At 41.4% G+C, this 20978-nt stretch overlaps 3 protein-coding genes across 4 annotated transcripts in view; 2 read left to right on the plus strand and 1 right to left on the minus strand.

Moving 5' to 3' along the window:
- Positions 1-3907, plus strand: part of si:dkeyp-121d2.7 (zinc finger protein 263) — a 34162-nt gene extending 30255 nt beyond the window's left edge. For both annotated transcript variants that reach the window (XM_061834178.1, XM_061834179.1), the window contains exon 5: positions 2493-3907. In XM_061834178.1, coding sequence (XP_061690162.1) covers positions 2493-3529 — 1037 coding nt within the window. In that variant the 3' untranslated portion in view covers positions 3530-3907. The remainder of the gene's footprint in view (positions 1-2492) is intronic.
- Positions 3908-4130: 223 nt separating this feature from the next.
- Positions 4131-6442, minus strand: LOC133508321 (endonuclease domain-containing 1 protein-like). Its single transcript, XM_061834181.1, has 2 exons — positions 6051-6442; positions 4131-5003 (listed from the first exon to the last, which is right to left on the minus strand). The coding sequence occupies exons 1-2, from the start codon at positions 6384-6386 to the stop codon at positions 4395-4397; spliced, it is 945 nt and encodes a 314-aa protein (XP_061690165.1). The 5' UTR covers positions 6387-6442; the 3' UTR covers positions 4131-4394.
- A 5117-nt stretch (positions 6443-11559) lies between these two features.
- LOC133508320 (zinc-binding protein A33-like) lies at positions 11560-19839 on the plus strand. Its single transcript, XM_061834180.1, has 6 exons — positions 11560-12285; positions 12818-12913; positions 15984-16217; positions 16354-16376; positions 17240-17355; positions 17439-19839. Exons 1-6 carry the CDS (start codon positions 11740-11742, stop codon positions 18005-18007), a joined length of 1584 nt encoding a protein of 527 aa, XP_061690164.1. The 5' UTR covers positions 11560-11739; the 3' UTR covers positions 18008-19839.
- The last annotated feature ends 1139 nt before the right edge of the window (positions 19840-20978 follow it).

Raw genomic sequence — 20978 nt, forward strand, 5'->3', positions numbered from 1 at the left:
TATAGAGCTCGTGCACGTGACGTCACCATTTTCACGGTGCCATATTGCCAGTCAAAAAGAACTGCTCGACAGTGTGGGAGACATTGAACTGGAGCAGAATATTCACAATGCCCGAGACTCGTGCTGTTGGTTGTTACAACAGACGAGACAGATATTCAAAGAGGGCATTCTATTGAATACCAGCTGAAAAGACCAGAAATGATCAATGGATTTTGGCAATTAAACATGATGGATGGTGTCCAACCAAATACACACGACTGTGTTGTGATCACTTCAGGTAGGAATTATTCTTCTCAATCTCAAATTCCCAAGAAGTATTTATAATGCCAAGTTGTCTTATTCGAGAACAATGTGTTTCAAAAAAGAAAAAAAAAGTTTTAACACCACACGTTAAACTTCGTTAAACCTCTCCATGACAGACGCTTTTTTTTAAATATGCATTGTTCTAAAATGTGTCCAATGCGTATTGTAGGGATTTGCGAGTTTGGACCCTAAGCGTGTTCACGGATCGAGGAAGATATGACCAATGATTAGAAAAAGTTAACAGCAAATGGATTTATTACAAAGGAATGTGCAATACAGACATCCGGGTCTTATGTAGGTATCTGCCGCACACGAGATGTGTGTCTTCTGGCAGGATAGCCAAAGAAGAAAAGAGCTGCCCGGTAAGTTAAGGTTTTTATGTGTATGGGTCCATGGTAAAAGTGGTGCCCCCTCTTTTTTTAAATACGCATTGGACTCTTTTGAGAACAAGGCATATTTAAAAAAAAAAGAAAAAAGGCTGTCACGGAGAGATTTACCGAAGTTTAACGTGTGCCCGCAACACGTTTCCGTGTACGACGAGCCGACTCGCTCTTTTTTTTATTCTGCTCAATCATAGTTAATGAATGCGAGTTTCTGTAAAACCAGGGGTAATTTAAATATTGATATTTGTATTAAAAAAATCTGAGTGGGTCCATCACTATGTGAGATTCATTCCTGATTGAGAACAGATCCAGCAAAGTGCTTGTTTGCGTCCAGACTTTTCTACACTTTCAAACTCTTCTGTGTAAATCTTGACGACTTACTCACCAGATACAAGTGTAGATCCAGTTGTCCAAGACAAGCGGAAGTGGGTTAACAGTCCTTTATCGGCCAAAACATCGACATTAAATATGGGTCCTCTATGCCAAGTGTCTCTAATTTTTCCACTTACCTTCGTTTATCACTTTCTAAATGTTTAACGGTATTGGACAAACCCCTGGGTGTCATGCTATAAGACATTTTCGTTTTGTCTCAATGGACTTAGCATTGAACAATGCTTTGTTTGACCGGCAATATGGCCAGTCACCTGACTAGCTCTATAACCTTTATAGGTGAATGTAATTTGACCTCTAAACTTCTGAATCCACATGTCCAACAGTTCAATCTTTCACTACTTTTTGTTAAACTGAATTGGAAAATCCATCACAGCTGTAGACTATATTATGCAAATAGTCAGTGTTGTGGTTAGTTGGAGTAGATGATGAGGCCTTTGAAATCATAGAAATGCAATTAATCCATTCTTGCCTGTTTAGAAAAGCAATGTTATGTAAAAATGAGAAAAAATAGCTCTCTATGATATTGTACTTCATAAAAATACACTGTAATGACATAATCTCGTAAAATTTAATGAATTAAAACCCATTGTCGCATTTTTTGTGAGGCACGTGTGCCTGTGATTATCTGCTGTAGATCTCACAACTGATTAAATGAAGCAACTATTTAGATAATTGTTAAAAGATCTTGTTTAATTGAAAATGATCTAAATAGAATCTCAGCCTCTCAATCAATAATATCAGATTTCTTCAGTCTGTCATTAAAGCAGACTGATTTTGTTTGAAAAAAAAAAATCAAATTAAGACATTGGCATACATCTGCTTTTACTTTGAGAGAGAAATGATCAGCATTTTTTCCTTTCCTCACATGTTAGACAAAATGAGAAACTGAATCATAAATTTGTGATGAAAAAATAGTTGAATCTATTACCAGAATAAATATTTGGAGGACTGCTCTTTTCTTTTACCCATCATGAGATGTGTCTTGACTTCCACCTTTGGATTTGGGAAATTTTGTAGAGCATCAATTCGGACTGAAGCAGCTAATATTCATTTGCACTGACAAGGGGCTACGTTGTTGTTTGATTGTTCATAGATTTTGCATCTTCTTGGCTTTCCATGCCTTTTTGAATCTCGATTCATATGTACAGTTACTTTTCTCTCATTTCACATTATTACACAGAAATTATTTCTGATGCTTTTTGTTGCACTTTGTATGTTTGAATTACTTGGGTTGTTCCCAACATCAAGTTAAAATTTCATGTCGGTAGCACCTTTTGGCAATATATTGAGAAGTATGGTCAAGCGTTAAATATTTATTTTAGTTGTATCTCAAACCTTTTAAATGTCGCAAGGCACCATTTCATTATGAAACTGGTGGTAGTCTTTTCACATTCCTCTCCTTATACCTCTCAGGAGACCTGTCAGATCATCCCCTGAGCGTCACCGCCACCAAGAAAGAGAATGACGACTGGGACGTGGGCACAGTGGAGCAATCGGAGGGTGGTATGACCGCAGACGAGTTGAGGGGATTGGAGTCTGCACTGAGGGCCGAGAGAGGCTGCGAGCAGGTCGCTATAACGGCCCCCCATCCCGTGTGCCCGCCGACTGAGGGGGTTTTAGGCGGCAAGATTGGCTTGCCTCCAAAGTACATTGGACTGGACGGCATGGAGCAGGAAGGAGATGCAGAGCTACAGCCGCCCATATTGCAGCAAGAGGAGCATACAGGACGAGGGCTATTGAAGGACCATGTGAAGGGCCACGTGAGGCCCGGGAGGTTCAGGTCAGGCAGGTCCAGAAAGATGAGAGTGAGTGAGTCTGCCCTGAGTAGAGAAGATGGAGCTGAGCAGGGGGAGTTTGAACACCTCCACCTGTCTGCGGTGGGAAGTGCAGGTGAGAGTGGAGGTGAGGAGGACACCGCTGCTGACCTGCTCCACTTCTGCCCTCAGTGTGGGGGTGGCTTCACCACAGAGGCTGAGATGGGGGAGCACCCTTGCCCACTAGGTGCTGCCCATTTACAGAACAATGGCGGAGAGGAGAATGTTTTCCCTTGTGGCCACTGTGGGAATACATTCAGCCATGCTTGGGCGCTCAAGAACCATGAATGCGCCTGCGCCGCTGAGAGGCCCCACTGCTGTGAGATTTGCGGCAAGCGCTTCACGCACTCCCGTTCTCTAGAGCGGCATCATCTGGTGCACACGGGCGAGAGGCCACATCAGTGCCCGTTGTGTGGACGTAGCTTCAGCCGGCTCGGGAACTTGGAGCGGCACCAGAGAATCCACACAGGCGAACGTCCGTACGGGTGTGATGCGTGCGGAAAGCGCTTCAGTCGGGTGGAATATTTAAAGAGACACCAGCTCATTCACAACGGCGAGAAGGCTTCAGTGCAGTGCTCTGCTTGTGGGGTGCAAGTACGTGACATGGAGCAGCTGAAAAGCCACCAGTGTTTTTAGACACTTCTAGGAAAGAGCAGCTTTTTAACTAAATGTGGTAGAATTTAGTGGACTAATGTGTCTGGTATTTTCTGTGAAATTTGCAGTTCCAAATTTTTACAAAATTGTTAACTGACTTAAAGGTACCCAAGTGGCTATAAGATAGGTGGCAATCTGTCATTTAACTGAACCTATTCCTGTTTGTGCAAAGCCTATACTGTACTTATTTATAAGGGAAAAATAATACATTTTTATGTTTGTACTAAACACTCCCTTGCAAGAGGACAGCATTTTCCCCTTGAGAGGAATGACTCTATTTTGTATATTTGTCTATGGTCTACATCAAGAAATAAACTTTTAAGTCCATCGGAACACACTTCTCTTGTATACAATTACAATAAAAAAGTGTAAAATATATTAATAAATGCAGGCATTCTCTTGCATCTCTTGTTCAGGATTGCAGAGCAGCTGGAGCCTATACCAGCTGGAATATTGTATATCCTAGACTGGTCGCCAGTCAATCAGGGCAAATTATTGCGAGACAACCGTTTACACAGTTGCTGAGTGGAAACTGAATCCACTGCCGGCACACAAGTCAGGTGAGTAACCCACCATCATCAGCGATCTTAAGTAAATACACTACACAATACAAATGGTTAGGCAGTTGCTCATGAAAATCAATGGAGTGGGTGGGATACAAATGTAGGGGGAAAAAAATAACTTGGCCCTTTGCAGCTCAGATTTATTGGAAGATCAAAACTACAACAAATTTTCCGTCATGTTACATTCAAAAACTATTGAGATAAGCAACATAGAAGAGATTAATTTGATTACATTATTGATTAAAGCCCATAACCACAGAACCAGATGAAGACAGTATGCAAAGTTACTGACACTGGCCATCAAACAAACTGATGGGCATCGCCAGCCTTTGTGCCAGGATGCTCTCCAGGGTTTGCAGGGGCATCTTCCTCACATCGTAGCCCCGTAGTGAGAGTCTCGCTTTGGGGTTCACGGACACAATCTCCTCACCGCTGTCGCGATCGTTTCTGCCAACAGCGGCGTATGTTGGAAACAGGGGCCGCACATCCCGAGGGAGCTTGGCCTTATAGAATGGACAGCAGTAGGCAGACCACATGTATTCCGGGATAGATACCCTGTTGTTGAGCCACTGAGCACCATTTGCATAAGGCAAAGCCCCTGTGATAACATACATGGGGCCCTCACAGAAGGCCTTGAACTTCCTGAGCACTTGTTTCTCCAAGGAATTCCAGGGACCCGAATTGGAGCCCGCTTTCTGAGGGACAATATTGGTCAGGGTGAACGTAGCTGCACGGTCTTCACTTGTCTTCTGGTGCATGCTCGGATTGAGATGGCCCCTGGTGTAGTTGGAATTCTTGTAGTCCTGCAGCACTGCTTGACTTTCGATAACATTCTGATCCAGTGGTGTGTCATCGAATGGTTTCATTTCTGGCTCAGCGTTGGAAAATGCCAACTGAATAACAGACGATAGTGCATCTTATTGTAGTTAAATGGGGAAAACAAATAATACAATAGTACAAGTCTTAGTGAACATTTCCATGATCAAGACCTCAGTAATATTTGTTGCATTTATTGAGCTATTCTTTTTCCCAATATTTGATTATTGTAATTATATAAAATCACATTAATTAAAATGTAAATTAAATTGTTTTTGTTGCATTTTAGGCATTTTCTTCCTTAAATTGTTTAAATTATTTTTTCAGTTTAATTTGAACAACTAAAACTCCCTATCCTCACAAGGGTCGCGGGAGTGCTGGAGCCTATCCCAGCTGGCATCGAGCAGGAGGTGGGCTATACCCTGAACTGGTTGCGACCCAATTGCAGGGCACATGGGGACAGACAACAGTTCCACACACAATCACACCAAGGGGTAATTTAGAGTCTCAAATGATTGCATGTTTTTGGGATGTGGGAGGGAACCGGAGTGCCTGGAGAAAACCCACACAAGCAGCAAACTCCACACAGGCGGCGCCGGAATTCGAACCCCGGACCTCAGAACTGGGAGGATACCGTGCCCACCCTAAATATGAATTTGACGTGCTTTGTCTTAAAAATCTTACAAATTACATCACTTAAAAATGTAATAAAAAATGAGCATGAATTATTTTACTCATCCATTTTTTTTTGTCAATTTACTTTATTTTTCCCCAAACCTTAAATACATTAATGCAATTTGACAAACTAGATATTTTCATCATTATGAATAAACAAAAAAATTGGTGATAATAATTTGACAGATTATTATGGGTGCCATGGTTAGCACATCTGCCTCACAGTTCTGATGACCCATGTCCACGTTTGACTGAAACTGTCAGAGTTAGTACATATTTTCTTACTGTAGTTTGAAAACTGACACATCCCTAATCATACTGAGATGCATTTCTATTACAATGAAAAAAGGCTCTCATCACCCATCAATGTATTATATTGATAAATATATGTCTGAATTCTAAATTACATACCGTCCACATTACATAGTGTACAGTGTAATTTTTCTCACCTGTGGCTCATACATCCAGGTTGAATTGGGACGTTTCCCATCCGCAGAGCTGATTATGTACGCAGAATACAAAGGCGTGCGATTCTGACGGTGGTACAAGCTGGCAAATCGGTACTGGTTTTCAAAACGCTGGCATATAGACTGGTATCCCACTCCATTTAGACCCTTTGGTGGCATTTTCTTATAAAAAAAATCACGGCACTTGGAGAAGTCCAAGTCGAGTTCTCCAAAGACTAAACTGTCAATCCTGCTAAGGAGCAGAAAGAAAGCTAAAATAGAGGAACACGTGTTGCGTGAATGAGACATACTGCACAAGTCTGGTAGGCAGAGATGCATAAAGATCGTCGGGGTTTCCTTTATATGCAGGCAGACGGGTGACGGTTTCAACCCAGCCCCCCTAACCCTGATTTGCGAACTTCCCCTCTTGACCAGCAGTCACTATCTTCTGGGAACTCTAGAACATCCCTACTGCCTCACTTAACGTAGAATTTTTTTTTGACAAGAAGCACACACTAAATTCTGATTAAGATATTGAAGGTGATACAGAAAATTACCGTTCCAAGTTCTATTTTTTTAACACCACAAACTTCTGATATAGCATTAAACGAGGAGAATTTCCACTGATGGTTTATAAAAAAAAATTAATGTGGGATTTCTTCAAATATTACTGAGTACTTATCCTTTTTTTTTTGTGACTGGACATTTGTACATTTCAAGTGATACATGATTTGGCCATTGTTCCATTAGGGTTGCTACTATTGAATATTTTCAGAATGTATTATTCTGCTGATTTTCATTAGTAAACAAAATGTGCATTTGAGGGTATTACTGTTCTCCACTTGGGATCACCATGCTCACATTCCATACTGTAATATCTGTGACTGAGTTTGCGTTACAACTGGTCAACCTCATGAAGTAAATAATAATACACTGCCCATTTCATCACTGGCCTCTGCTCGCGAGCAGATTAAAAATCTTAAATCCTGACTTTATATGGGTCTTCTCCAACCTGAAGCTGTTTCTCTGCAATCCCACCGATATGGAGGTACATCTTAAAATCTAAATGTAAACTAATATTCTTATATTCCGCATTAATTTCATCATTTTAACTCTTAAACGTTCGCACCAAGAAAAAAACCAAGATAAAAATATTTCTTGGCATTTCTTTATCCCTTGGGTGAGACACAAGTATTATAATTATTATTATTACCGTAATTCCAGTGCGGCGCTACCATTAGCGCGAGCATTCATATGGGAATGACTATCACATGGAGAAGGAATAATGATTCTAACTCCTGTTAAAGGATATACCTGCGCAATTATATTCAATGAGTCAGCAAAATGAAATAAAATTTCATAGCACAATAAAAATAAATCCTCTTGAAAACCAATCTAATTCCAATGAAGTTGAGACGTTAAAAACAATGCAATGATGGGATGAGGTTCACTTCTTTGAACAAGTGCGTGAGAAAATAGTCTTGACAGTTAAGGACAATCTTCGTCAATGTACCATTGTAAGGAATTTAATGATTTCATAATCTACAGTCCATAATATCACACGGTTCAGAGAATCTGGAGACATCACTGGATGCAAGCGACAAGCGCGCAAAATCAACATTGAATGCTCGTGATCTTCAACGCCTCAGGCGGTATCAAAAACTAACAGTGTAAATGATATCACCACATGGGTTCAGGAACACTTAAGAAGAGCAATTTCGGTAAATACAATTTGGCACTACATCCATAAGTGCAACTTAATACTCTACTATGCATACCACAAGCCGTGCATCAACAACACCCAGAAACGGTAAAAGTCACATTCATGACAGAATTTTCTTTGTCGCATTTTGTTTCAGTTCCGACTCATCAAAACTTCCCTTATCGTGGGAACCAGACATTTTCCTGAACATGTTACAGGATTGTCTGTTTCCTGTTCTGTGGGGTTTTGTGGGGAAACCCTCTCTTTCTGACACAATTTTCCCCATTTGACTTGTGAATTTCTAGTTTATTAAAAGGACATGGGGCAACCATTTGGGAAATCACAGTCAAAGTGAAAGGCCACAGTGCTTGTGTAGTACCACACGAGCAGTGTTGTGGGGAACGGGTTACTATATTGGCCACTACTGGTTACTAATCAGCCAATCAGCAAAAAATGCCTTTTGTCTGCCAATTCCTATCAGGCCGATAAAATTGATGTAAATTCTACTGGTTATACAAAATGTATGTACTTATACTCTCTTACGTTACTGTGAGAAAATGTGTAGTTAAATTACATTTGGAAAAATACCCCCAAAAGCTTTTTTCCCCCCCATATAGTTTCCTCCTCTTAAAACTGAGGCTTGTGATTGTCTCTTTAGTCAGATATGACCTTGAAGTGTCACCTAGTGGTGGAATATGCACGGTTTTGCCAAAAGTATTTTCTCACTTGCATCAACTCAGATATGAATTCAAATGACATCTCATTCTTGAACCATGTGGTTTAATATGACATCTTAACTCTACTGGCAAGGTTTTCAACAAAGTTTATCAGTGTGTTCATGGGAATTTATGGCCATTTTTCCAAAATCGCATTTGCGAGGTTACACACATATGTTTAATGAGAAGGCCTAGCTCTCAGTCTCTCCTCTAATTCATCCAAAAGTGTTCAGGGTTGAGGTCAGGATTGCACAGGCCTGTAAGTTCATTCACATCAAACTGTCTCATCTGTGTCTTTATGAACTTTGATTTGTGCACTGATGCACAGTCATGTTGGAACAGGAAGGGGCCTTTTCCAACTTGTTTCCACAAAATTGGAAATGTCCCAAATAGTATCCCCTGAGCTCCAGTGAAAGGAATTTTGAATGCTTCAGCATACTGTACTAAGAGATTTTGGACAGGCAGTTTGTTCCAACATGTCTGTACAGTGGTGTTCAAAGCAAGGTAAAAAAAAAAAGATGGATGAGAGTATTTGGTATAATTCAGTGGTTGTCACACTTTTTTGGGCACGCCCAACGATGTAGAATAAAAACTGGACTACGCACTCTGCATCCGTCATTGGTTCCGCCACGGTCAACAGGCTCTGACTTCTACATAGGCTCCTCTAATAGTGGCCTGTAGCAACTGGCGGTATGATTTACATCTAAAGAGTATTTCGGACACTGAAATGATTCATTTGCTTATGATTATGTAAGACAGGAAAAACAGATTTATCATTTGTTATAGTGCCCCCCCCCACCAAAAAAAAAAGCTGCTGAGTAAATGCTTTCACAGCAATGTGCCTGCCATGATATTACTTGCTTAATTTATCTGAGTCAGAGTTTTTGTTTTTCACCCATTTTGTCTTTTCAGCTGGTTCAACATGCTCATGATCTAAACCTGAGTAATGACTTGACTTCGCCTCAACTTGAAAAATGGGACCATTTGGGTCCAGAACAGCTGATTTGAATTTGTTCAGTCCAATCTCCTTTATCTGAGCTTGTGGATGAGCACAACCAAAACAAATTTTCAATGGAGCCCTGATATTCATCAAGGCAGCTGAATGAAACATCTCAAGTTACTTCCTTCAATGGAATTGGAGGTGCTCATACAGGCTTATTGTGATATGAAAATATATTCTGTGGGGAGTGGGTCGTCTCAGAATTTCTTCATGATATTATTGCATGATGTGGGGTTTGGGCCCCCTCCTGAACAATAGGGAACTCCCCAAATCCTCGATACCCTGGAAAAGCTGGTCCCTTTTCACCCCAGTGTGGTATGTGTGTACCCAGCTAAAGATTTTTTTTTTAGGGATTGGGAGAAAAAAAATCACTCTTAAAGCAAAAATTATTGATCATTGTAATATTTTGAGATATCACACAACTGAGCCATTGTTGATTTTGATTACAAGGGAGTGAAATGCTCACATTTGTCCCAGTGGTCGGTACGAGGGGCGTTCATCCAAGATTTCCCCTGACCTACTTCCAAAGAGCCGAGAGAATTGAATCTTGGCACAAATATTAGTCTTTCTCTACATAGGCTCCTGCAAGGGAGGCACACTTCTCCCATCGCTTTATGCAGTTTTGGAGACCTCTTCTGTAGAACTCAGGTTGTCCCTGAAGCCATGTCTTGACTTCAGAAATGAGGCTTTTATCGTTTTTTAATTGCTTTCTTTTTAAAAATGACTTCATGGATGGAAGTCCACACTTGAACTGACGATGGCAGTGTTTGACAACGTCATATGATGGGGCATCTTCCCCATAAACTTCTTTCATCTCATCAAATGCCTCCGTCGGAGTGCGACCTTTCACATACAGGAACCTGATGACTGCTCTGTACTCAACTTGCTCCATCACTCTACCTTACTTTACTTCAACACCTGAAAATGAGAAACGAATTATGTATCAGAGCTGCAAATTACCATGTGACCTATAGAGGTGTAAGGTATTGTCCGTGTACAATTTCAACTTCCTACCTTAACCGAAAGTAGGTCAGGGAAAATCTTTAATGAACGGCCCTAGTATGTGTAGATTAAGATCAGTAAAACCACTGTTGCTGATTTTTTTCCCCTAGTCATGTGTTGGCTCTGTCACGTTTTAAAAATTAGTGACAGATTAAAAATTGGTATGTGCATATCCCGTGTTTCATTTGTAAAAATATGTTTCAACATAAAAATAGATTTCACCATACATTATGGTTATTTACGTCACATAGAGAGAAACAGCCGCACTGACAATCACACCCAGGGGCAATTGAGAGTGTCAAATTAATGTTGCATGTTTTTGGGATGTGGGAGGAGACCGGAGTGCCCTGAGAAAACCCACGTAGGCACGGGGAGAAAATGCAAACTCCACACAGGCAGGGCCGGAATCAAACCCTGGACCTCAGAACTGTGAGGCTAACACTTTCCAACTGATCCACCGTCCTGCAGGTAGGTGTATAACAAAATAAATTTGAAATGTTTATATTTCACTCAAGGATATACATTCAATTATTGAATGATAAATCCATTCGTCCATTTTGCAAGTGGCCTATCCTCACAAGGGTTGCAGGAGTGATGGAGTCTATCCCAGCTAACTTTGGGTGAAAGGCAGACTACACCCTGAACTGTTCACGTCAGTCGCAAGATACAAATCAACACTATCAGTGAGGAGGAATCGATCCCACACTCCCCCAACCAAAGTCAGCCAGCCATCAGTGACTTGAATGAAATATAAAATGTTAAATTTCATTCTACAACCCTGTGTTAAATATTTTCATTTCAACTGAACTACACACAAAAACGAATTGGCCAATCAATGAATGAGATACTGTCAATTCAAATAAGTTCTAAAAAAGAAAAGAAAAAATGAATAGAATATAGTGTAACTGCTAATGTTAATGTTCAGTTAAGTTTGCTTCCTGTTGTATGACAAGAATACTTTGAATACTCTGGAAGAAACAATTTGTTCTCTGCTGTGTGCAAATGGCTGCTTGTGACTGTGCGGCATTTCGCAGCACCTAAACCCAGGCAGTCGCCAGTCCTGTTGCTGCACGTCTTCGCGACTGGGCTTGGTTTGGGGGGAGGGGAGACAAAAACCATACTGGCGCTCAGAACACGCCCTTTCACACTGCCTCAGTTGTGAAGGCTTGCGGAGAGTCGGAGACGAGTCTCGCCGTCGTGTTATGCTCAAGGAGAACTCGAGTGGGTTGTTGTTCCTTGAGTGAGTGAGGACTATGTCCAGGCGGGATCACAATGGCGGAGGCCGGAGCACTTGAAGAACTCCAGTCGGAACTCACCTGTCCGGTGTGTCTGGAGATCTTCCGCGAGCCTGTCATTCTCGAGTGCGGCCACCACTTCTGCCGGGTTTGCATCGTTCAGTGCTGGGAGGCCAAGGCGGACGAGCAGTCCACTTGCCCCAAGTGCCGCAAAACCTGCGCCCGGAAGCTGCGGCCCAACTCGCTCCTGTGTAACGTGGTAGAGAGCGTCCGTCGAGCCAGGGCTATGGACGCCGTCGCCGGGGGCGGGGCGCCCCAGGTACAGTCGGTGCCCGATTGGGACCCCGAAGGTCTGCCGGACGAGCTGGAGGAGCGCGAGCCCGGCTCCAGCATGAGCAGCGTCGCCTCGTCCGTCGGCCACTGGCCGCGCCTGTTTGGAATGGATATGTGCGAGGAACACGAGGAGAAACTCAAGCTTTATTGCGAGGACGACCAGCTGCCGATTTGTCTGGTTTGTGGCATGTCCCGGGACCACAAGACGCACAACGTCATCCCCATTAACGAGGCCTTTGACAACTACAAGGTATCTAGCCAACCATCTTCTACCTTCAAGCAGATAGAATGCACATCAGAGGAGCTCTGGAATATAAAAACATTCTGAAATATATCACTTCCGTGATGATTTTGTGAAATGAATAATATGATTGAAGATGTATTTCAATGCAAAAATCATATATATGTATCTCCTTACTACTTACACAGTGGCAAATACACAAAAAGAATCTGAATGGGTGTGCCATATTCCCTGCTATTTGAAAACCTGTTATTACAATCACATGTCACTTGGCGTGGTTTGGATTCTTTTCACAAAGCAGACGGGCCAGTTTGTGAGCCCCCTGGCACTTAAGTGTTTTTACAGGAATTTAGCAGGCCAGCGTAAGGTCTCACAACTCCTCCATATTCGAACTCTGATAAAAAAAAAAAAAGCCGTTTTTTCTTTTCTGTGTCTGACTTGTGTCATCTGAGTGCAAGGAGTGTAAGACAGGCTGGTGAAAGTTCATCCTTTAATCTACTTTATTTCTGTAATATATTGAATGTTTTTGTCCTCCCTACAGGATAAGCTTTCTGTGGCTCTGGAGAGAGTTCAGCAGCAGTCAAAGGATGCCTCACTTTTTCAAAAATGCACCAATGAAAAAATCCTTCTGATTAAGGTATGCACTTTTGTTCGGTGACAATAATCTTTGGCCACATTCATGTGAGTTACACTGTTACACAGATGTGATCTCTCAGTATTCATTACACAGCATTAAACACTACAATTACACAGCGCAGGGACATTTTGAATAACTTGCTCGCAAAATGCAAATGGAGACTTACAGATGACACACTGGAGGAGGTGCATAAACACGTCATATCATGTTTGTCTTTCTCTATTTCTCTCTCAGAAACACAATAGCAGAATGGACACATTTAGACTTGCATACCACGCAGAGTTCAGTGAAGCTGGCCTTTGTTTTCCACTGTGGTTTGAAAGGGAGGTGTGTGTGTGTGTGTGTGGTGTGTGTGTGTGTGTGTGTGTGTGTGTGTGTGTGTGTGTGTGTGTGTGTGTGTGTGTGTGTGTGTGTGTGTGTGTTAAACAGAGATATGAGGGTAGAGCATGAGTGTTTGCAATGTACTCGAGATGTCCCCGTGCACTATCGGTGCGCAAGGCTACAAGTCAAAATGTGTACAAGTTCCTACAAAAAGCATTAACTCCATTTGTCAGGGCTTTTCGGTGTTTGACAGCTTTATTGCACATTCACCCATTTTCACTTCTTTTTCTGCATCTGTGTGATAGGATATGAGTAATCAACATGAAGGGGAAGTTTGCCAAGTCCTCTCTTCCTGTGTCAGTGTTTCTTGTGGGTGTTTTGTGTGTGATTTGCTGTCACAGCGTGCAAATGCAGCCTTTTTTGTATGGGAACACTGGTTTAGCATCTGGGGTACCTCTCAAGCAGTCATTTTAATGTGCTGTGAGATATTTTTACCTAAATTGCTTAGGTACTTAGTACTTTATTCACAAAAAAATAATACATTTGTTTTTCTGTCTTTGCCAACGATGTACGGTGAAAGGCAAACCAATTAAAGGGTCGTCCATTTGATGACAGAATGTAGAGTTAATCTGTGTCTGGACTTGTTGTCATTCACACAACAGAAATCATTGCTTCAGCTCACTAAAGATTTAGAAATATTGCTTTAAAGTCATACATACGACATAGGTACAGAGAGGGAAGAGTTTGTGACCTCTGGAATTTCATTTAACATTGTCTCCATAAATTGGTCTTCAAATGTAGTTTCATCATCCAGAGTTCTGTAAAAAAAAGTATTCGCCCCCTTCCTGTTTTTTTTTTTTTTTTTTTTTGCATTTCTATCAGACAAAGGTTTCAAATCATCAAACCAATTTTAATATCACTCAGAGACACCCAAGGCAATGCAAAATGGAGATTTCAACTGACAATACAATTTATTAAGGCACATACCAATAAAACAAATCCAAAACTTTCTGTCCCTCTATGAAAAAGTAATTTCCCCCTGAACTTCATAATGAGTTGTGCCACCCTTGGACGCAATGACTGAAGCATTTGTGAAAATTGGTGATGAGTCTTTCACATTGCTCTGGAGGAATTTTGTCCCACTTTCCATTGCAGGATTGTTTCAACTCCGCCATACTGAAGGGTTTTCTTGCATAAACTGCCCGTTTAACGTCACACCACAGCATCTCAGTTGGACTTAAATTTGGACTTTTACTTGGCTACTCCTGATTTCTGTTTTTTTTTTTTTTTTTGCAGATCTATCACACACAAAGGTTTATAATCATCAAAACAATTTCAATATCACTCAGAGACAGCCGAAGCAAATACAAAATGCAGTTTTCAAGTGACAATTGACCTTAAACCTTTACTCTGAGGTCTCGCCTTCCATGCATATATTTGCATGTTATTAGCAAATCTTGGTGGACGGCAGTGCAGCAAGCATCAAAGAATTAACTTTGTGTCTTGTTTTGCTTTAGTGACTCTTTTGGCAATCATCTTTCCTAAAAACGTATTGAACTTCTGATCTTTACTGTAGTGTATATGCAAGTGTTACCATTCCTACAGATTTTGTCAGACATACTGTACTTTACTGTACTTTCAAAATTTTTTAAACCCAATTTTAAACCATCCTCAGTTGTCTGTGACATTCATACCACAAGAAGCAAGAATTTTAGCACACTACCCAATTTTTTTTAACTGGAATTTCTGCCCCTGCGGCGACCAGTTCAGGATGTATTATGCCTTTCGCCCAAAGTTAGCTGGGATAGGCTCCAGCACTCCCGCGGCCCTTAGAAAATGGATGGATGGAATTTACTCACTGGAGAGGGTGGCCTTGTCTCATGCAAGTGATAAAACCCTCATCCAGCACGATATAATGCTCAGCCAATGACGAAGAGTGATTTAGTTACCATAACGACTAGACGTGACCCTAAGTGTAGCTGTGCAGGTGCCTGGAAAAAAAAAAAGAGCTTGAGCTGCAACGCACACACTAGGCCAGGGCTCAGCAACCTTTTTGAGGCTGAGGGCTACTTCATGAGCACCGATCGTATTAAGGGCTACGTGACCTGTTTGCAGCAAATTTCAGACTCAGTTCAATACACGTATGTAAAATATTTTAGTTTTAATTTATTGTTGTAAATGAGATTATAGGTGTTTTAAAATTTTAATTCAGATAAGCAAGTCAGATTCAGAATTTAAAGCAGAAATAATAGTAAAATTTGTGGCCTATGGTATTTTTAGAACACACCTTGCAGGTGCCTTACATGGTCCTTGTGGGCTACCATTTGCCCGCGGCACCGTGTTGGTGACCCCTGCAAAGGCCCTACAAAGACAGCATGTATTTTTCTTTATCGTGTGGAGGCCGTACCAGACCGCCAAGTAATTTTCCACTTTTTGCAATTACTCTATGAATCTGGTATGTGATGCTGCAGATGTATTACCAAACACAGATAAAGTATGCCTTCACTGAACATTTTTTCAGTGTGATATGCAACAGAGAAATACCTTGCAGAGTATAATTTGAATTTCCCTTTCAGGAATTATAAATAATGAAATAGGTAAGAAAATAAATGTAATTGATTGTTGGCGAATAGCCAAATACCCGGACATCAATTTCCAACCAATTAAAAAGTACACTTTTCATAATATACTCATCACAACATATAAGAAGTGAAATAAAGTGGATCTTTAATTTTTTCTCTCCACTGAGGAACAAGCAGGGGATCTGGTGGAAATGGTGACCGCTGAGTTCGTCCGTCTGAGGGAATTTCTCCAGGAGGAGGAGGATCGCATCAAGCAGAAACTGCAGAAGCAAAAGGAAGAGAAACTCAGTGAGCTGGAGCAGGCGCTCACGGAGGCCACGCAGCAAATCAGCTGCCTGGAAAGCACTGCTGACCAGCTCCGCCTCAAACTGATGGAGGAAGAAAACCCTGAGCAACTCAAGGTGAGTGAGTTGAGATGTTTCGTGACGTCAGGAGTTAGGTGTGTTTGTGGCGTGAGTGCATGGAAAAGGATGCAAGTGCATGGGAAGTGATGTACACCAAGTGTGTTCAACCTGTTTTTGTTTTCTTCTATTTTAGGGAATTAAAGATTTCATTGGCGGGTGAGTAACATTATTGATGATACTTTTACGTAATTTTTGTGTTTTCTTTTTTGGTCATTACTTGATTTGTTGTACTATGACTGATTAACCACTTGGGGGCAGACTGACAAAGGTATGGACAAGAAATTCTAAAAGCACGTTTAATTAAATACTTATCAAAATTAAACGACGGTTCACATCCATGTTCTAAATATACCACAGCTATAAATTTTTAGTCTGATTTGCTTATGTTATTTAATTTTTAAAATACCTGTAATGTCACATCATACAAACATTAAAACGAAAATACTTTATGTATGTATAATGAATTACGACTGAAGTTTGCTGCAAACAAGTCATGTAGCCCTTCGTACAATCAGTTCTCACGAAGTAGAACTCACCTCAGCCTCAAAAAGATTCATGACCCCTGTTTTAGAGGCATTCTGGGGGGTGGCTAACGTGGATTAATGACTATGTGCCAAATGTTTAATGTGAGTCTCAGTGCCTTTTTTGCAAACAACCTGAGTCTGCTTTATTCATATAAGTCATCTAAAATATTTTATGTATTGCTCCACATTAACATACCATGGGACAGCACGGTGGCGCAGCTGGAAAGCGTTGGCCTCACAGTTCTAAGGACCCGGGTACAATCAATGAAATGAAACACTGTACTTGTCTAAAGGTTTGCATCTGTTCTGCGGTAAGAACCAGAGAGATTTGGGTGTTAAAATCACATCTAACAACCAAGAGGGATGTTGACTATTGAATGCAGTAATTTTAATCTCGATGACCTCATGTATTGTCTTCCTTGTGGTAATGAACATTTACCTTCATAGTTTTTGAAACCCAGCTCGAACAATGAGTCAGGATTTCTGCCTGTCCAGGGCTGAGAGCTTGTTTGAGCGGCCGTCAGATGTGAGTGTGGATCTGCAGTCAGGAGAGTTTCTGGGACCTCTGCAGTACAGAACCTGGAGGAAAATGAGCACAGTTTTTGAACCTGGTATAAATGCACAACCACACACACACACGGCATATCCAAGAGTTTCAGTGTGAGTGTGAACATATTTTTCCCAATATTTGTAGCTGTGACGGCAGTGTCACTGGATCCGGACACAGCTTACCCCTGTCTGTGGGTTTCCCTATGCCGTACCAGTGTCCAGGTTGGCAATATCCAGCCCAATCTGCCCAACAACCCGGAACGCTTCACTCGCTACAACATCGTCCTTGGCTCTGAGGCCTTTTCTTCAGGCAGACACTACTGGGAGGTGGAGGTGGGCTCCAAGACGGCGTGGGGTCTCGGCGTGGCTCGAGCTTCTGTCAACAGGAAGGATGAGATTGACCTCTGCCCCGAGGACGGTTTCTGGACTGTGGTACTGAGGGACAACGGAGATGGCACCAGCCAATATGAAGCGTGTACAGACACAGAAGAGGATAGCTTGTTATACCCGATCAGACCTCCAAGGCGGGTGGGGGTTTACCTGGACTGCGGCCGCGGCGAGGTGGCGTTTTATGACGCCGGAGACATGAGCCACCTGTTCACCTTCTATGATGCCAAATTCAACGAGCCAGTTTACCCATATTTTAATCCCTGGCCTATTATTAAAGGATATAACTGGGAGCCACTGACCATTGTCACGCCTCACTGGGGATAGATTGGTAAGCACATTTAGCTACAAGTTGTTGAAATGTGTTTTCTGGGTAAATGTAATGGTGGTGAAAAAAGACCGCCGTATATTCGCCAGTGGGCATTTGCAAATTCTGCGATTTTTGAGCGTGAACCTTAAATCACATTCCTTTTCTTGGGATTGGTCATAGTGTTTCTTTGACGCCATCTGGTGGCACCTCGAAGAGCTTTGTGCCATCTATCGGATTTTACAGTACAGTATGTTTAGTATATAAATGATGTGCAGATTTTCCTTATTCACGGCAGGGCTAGGTCCCTAACCCCACGTATAGTGTGAGTTCACTGTAACATAGATAGGTTAAAAAAATACTAAAAGGATGATAGCAAAGAAATAACCTCAAAGAACAAAATATATTGTATATTTTTTAGAGAACCTTGTACCAAGCAGTGTGAAGAACCTCTTTGACTTTTGGGGCCACAAAATGGCCCAAACTAAATCTTTTTTGCAAGTGTCTGTATCCTGGTGATAGTGTATGTATTTGTGTGGTGCTGAACACAACCATGTTCAAAATTCATTAAGTACTGCTTCCATGAAAGCTTAACTTGATCAACATAAAACTCAATGACACCAAAATCATAGCAGGCGTCAAGCAGCTATTTGGTGGGCAAATTCTAGGGCTCATCCTTCTCAAAAGTCCTTTGAAAAAAATCACTCAAATGAGCTCTAATGATAAGAGACCAAAATAATGGTGAATGTTGCAGGTTGGTAAGTAGAATATAGAAAAAAAATCAAAAACATTGCACAAGGAACACATACATTTGTGTGAAAACGTGTTTGCAGCCTATGAGGTTTTCTTAATTTTTTTTGCATGTTTGTTCCATTAAATGTTTCTTATTATCAAAGAAATGTCAACATTAATAACAGCACAAGCAAACACAAAACGCAGTTCTTAAATGTTTTTATTATTAAGGGAGGAAAAAAATCCAAAACTACATGGCCCTGTGTAAAAAAATGATTGCCATTCCTTACAACATAACTGGTTTATCATACCCAAGTTCACTTTCTCTAGCCACACCCAGAACTGGTTCTCCCTAGACCTTTTCTCAATCAAGAAATCGCTAAAAAAGGACCTGCCGATGAAATGAAATAGAACCCTCACCCTCGAAAGAGATCATGCCGAGATCGAAAGAAATTAGCAGCAAAGAATATATATGGATGGATGCATAATACAAAGCTTTATTTCAAATCTGCATTTTATGTTTACAGTACCTGTTTTGTCTTTGACTAATATTTAAATTTGTCTGATTAGAAACTGTGACGTGCAAAATAAGAAATCAGAAAGAGGCCAAACTCTTTGTCACAAAATTAAAGGATAATATCAGGAACGGCGTTTAGGAATTATTTCAGTGTAATGTTTTACACTTGATAAGTTTTTCATTTTTATTCTGCCATCACAGTTAGCGACTGATTAGCACATCTGCAGTCAAATCTGAGCTCGACTGTGTGGATTTTGGATATTCTCCCCGTGCCTGCTTGGGTTTTTTCCAGGTATTCTGGTTTCTTCCCACATCCACAAAACGTGCAGGGTAGTTTAATCGAAAATTCGCCGTTGTGTTTAGTATTACTGTGTTGTCATAATGCATGACACAGAAGAGGCAAGAAACTATATATATATATATATATATATATATATATATATATAATAGATTAATCCTACAGCTGTAAATACTTCATTTCCAGGTGAATCAGATGATTCAATGTGACCTTGATCAATAGCTTTCGTGCTTGTCGAGTCAACTGGATATCTGTCACCTGTGATATAAACAAATAAATAATGAGAAGAACATGTCTGACCTGAATAAATGTGTCTATTATTCATGGATGTTGGTAGGATCCTTTTATTGACTGCTGCCAGGGTTACTCAATCTCCTGATCTCTAATTAGATATCATTTCGGGCCAGTTAAAACGCAGTAACACAAGCCCTCATTACTAAATTACGTCCGGTATGACTGTCACGCTCCCGCTCCCATTCAGCGTTACCAGTACTGTACTATAAGATAAATACTAGCTCCACAGTGCCCTCTGAGCATCTGCCAGTTCATGGCCAAGAAGAATATCGCTGTACACCTGCAACTTCCCTCTACCCTCCTGGGCTACGCTTGATTTTTTTTTTTTTTCCTTTCTTCTTTCCCAAAGTCAAGGGGTTATCAAGAAATCCATTTTAAAGATGTGGTTGTTGTTAAAATGGTCATGATGACAGAACTGCGAAGGATCCTAGAAGAACCCCCCTAGGTTTGCATGAAGGCATGGCATGTCTGGTTGTAGACACTTTGGTGGATTGAATTGTGAGGTTCCACACACTGTACTGTGATTGCTAATAATGGAAAAATACATTATTCAAACGTTCTGAACTTAAGTCTTGACTTAAAGTTCTTTCATACGAGCTTGCAGAAAGAACCGGGGTGTCAACAGTGTTTGGAAGCTGGTTGGTAGGCTGATACCTTGGGTCCAGGCTCGGAGTAGTACAGACACAGGTGCTGTCTTATCCGTCGCTTCCATTCAGCCGGCGTCAGTAGCCTCCTTCGAACTGCATGGGCTCCCCTACTTGAGAGAACTGAGGAAGAGACAAGGCATCCAAATCGGGTAAAGCGTTCATATCGTGGCCGAAGAGTCCCAGGATTCTGAGGCGCATTCTCTCTCCTGCTCGCGCAGCTGGATTTGAAGTCGAATGGCAAGTGTAATCAGTTCCTCCTTCCCCTGATGACTTATCTTGGGCAGCCAGCTCGTCCTTAACACAGACACTCAGTCCTTGGCATTGAATATTCTGAAAATTTAATAGTCTGCCTATGACAAATGCCTTTGCACAAAATCCAGCAAGCTACCACCAGCTTCTTGGCCCCTAAAGGGATAATCCAAAATTCTGCGCATCTCGACTGAATGTTATGGAATGCCCGAACTGCCAGCTTAGTATAGCTCACCACCTTGGTCCATGCTGCA

The sequence above is a fragment of the Syngnathoides biaculeatus genome, chromosome 11, assembly GCF_019802595.1.
Source record: "Syngnathoides biaculeatus isolate LvHL_M chromosome 11, ASM1980259v1, whole genome shotgun sequence".
In the NCBI taxonomy this organism is placed as follows: Eukaryota; Metazoa; Chordata; class Actinopteri; order Syngnathiformes; family Syngnathidae; genus Syngnathoides; species Syngnathoides biaculeatus.

What these genes read in the sequence shown, in the direction of transcription:
- LOC133508321 (XM_061834181.1), bottom strand. Translation starts at nt 6,386, where the DNA reads ATGCATCTCTGCCTACCAGACTTGTGCAGTATGTCTCATTCACGCAAC. An exon ending in CCTGGATGTATGAGCCACAG is followed by an intron (nt 5,004 to 6,050) that starts GTGAGAAAAATT and finishes TCTGTTATTCAG; the next exon opens with TTGGCATTTTCCAACGCTGA.
- LOC133508320 (XM_061834180.1), top strand. Translation starts at nt 11,740, where the DNA reads ATGGCGGAGGCCGGAGCACTTGAAGAACTCCAGTCGGAACTCACCTGT. An exon ending in AAAAAATCCTTCTGATTAAG is followed by an intron (nt 12,914 to 15,983) that starts GTATGCACTTTT and finishes CTCTCCACTGAG; the next exon opens with GAACAAGCAGGGGATCTGGT. An exon ending in AAAACCCTGAGCAACTCAAG is followed by an intron (nt 16,218 to 16,353) that starts GTGAGTGAGTTG and finishes CTTCTATTTTAG; the next exon opens with GGAATTAAAGATTTCATTGG.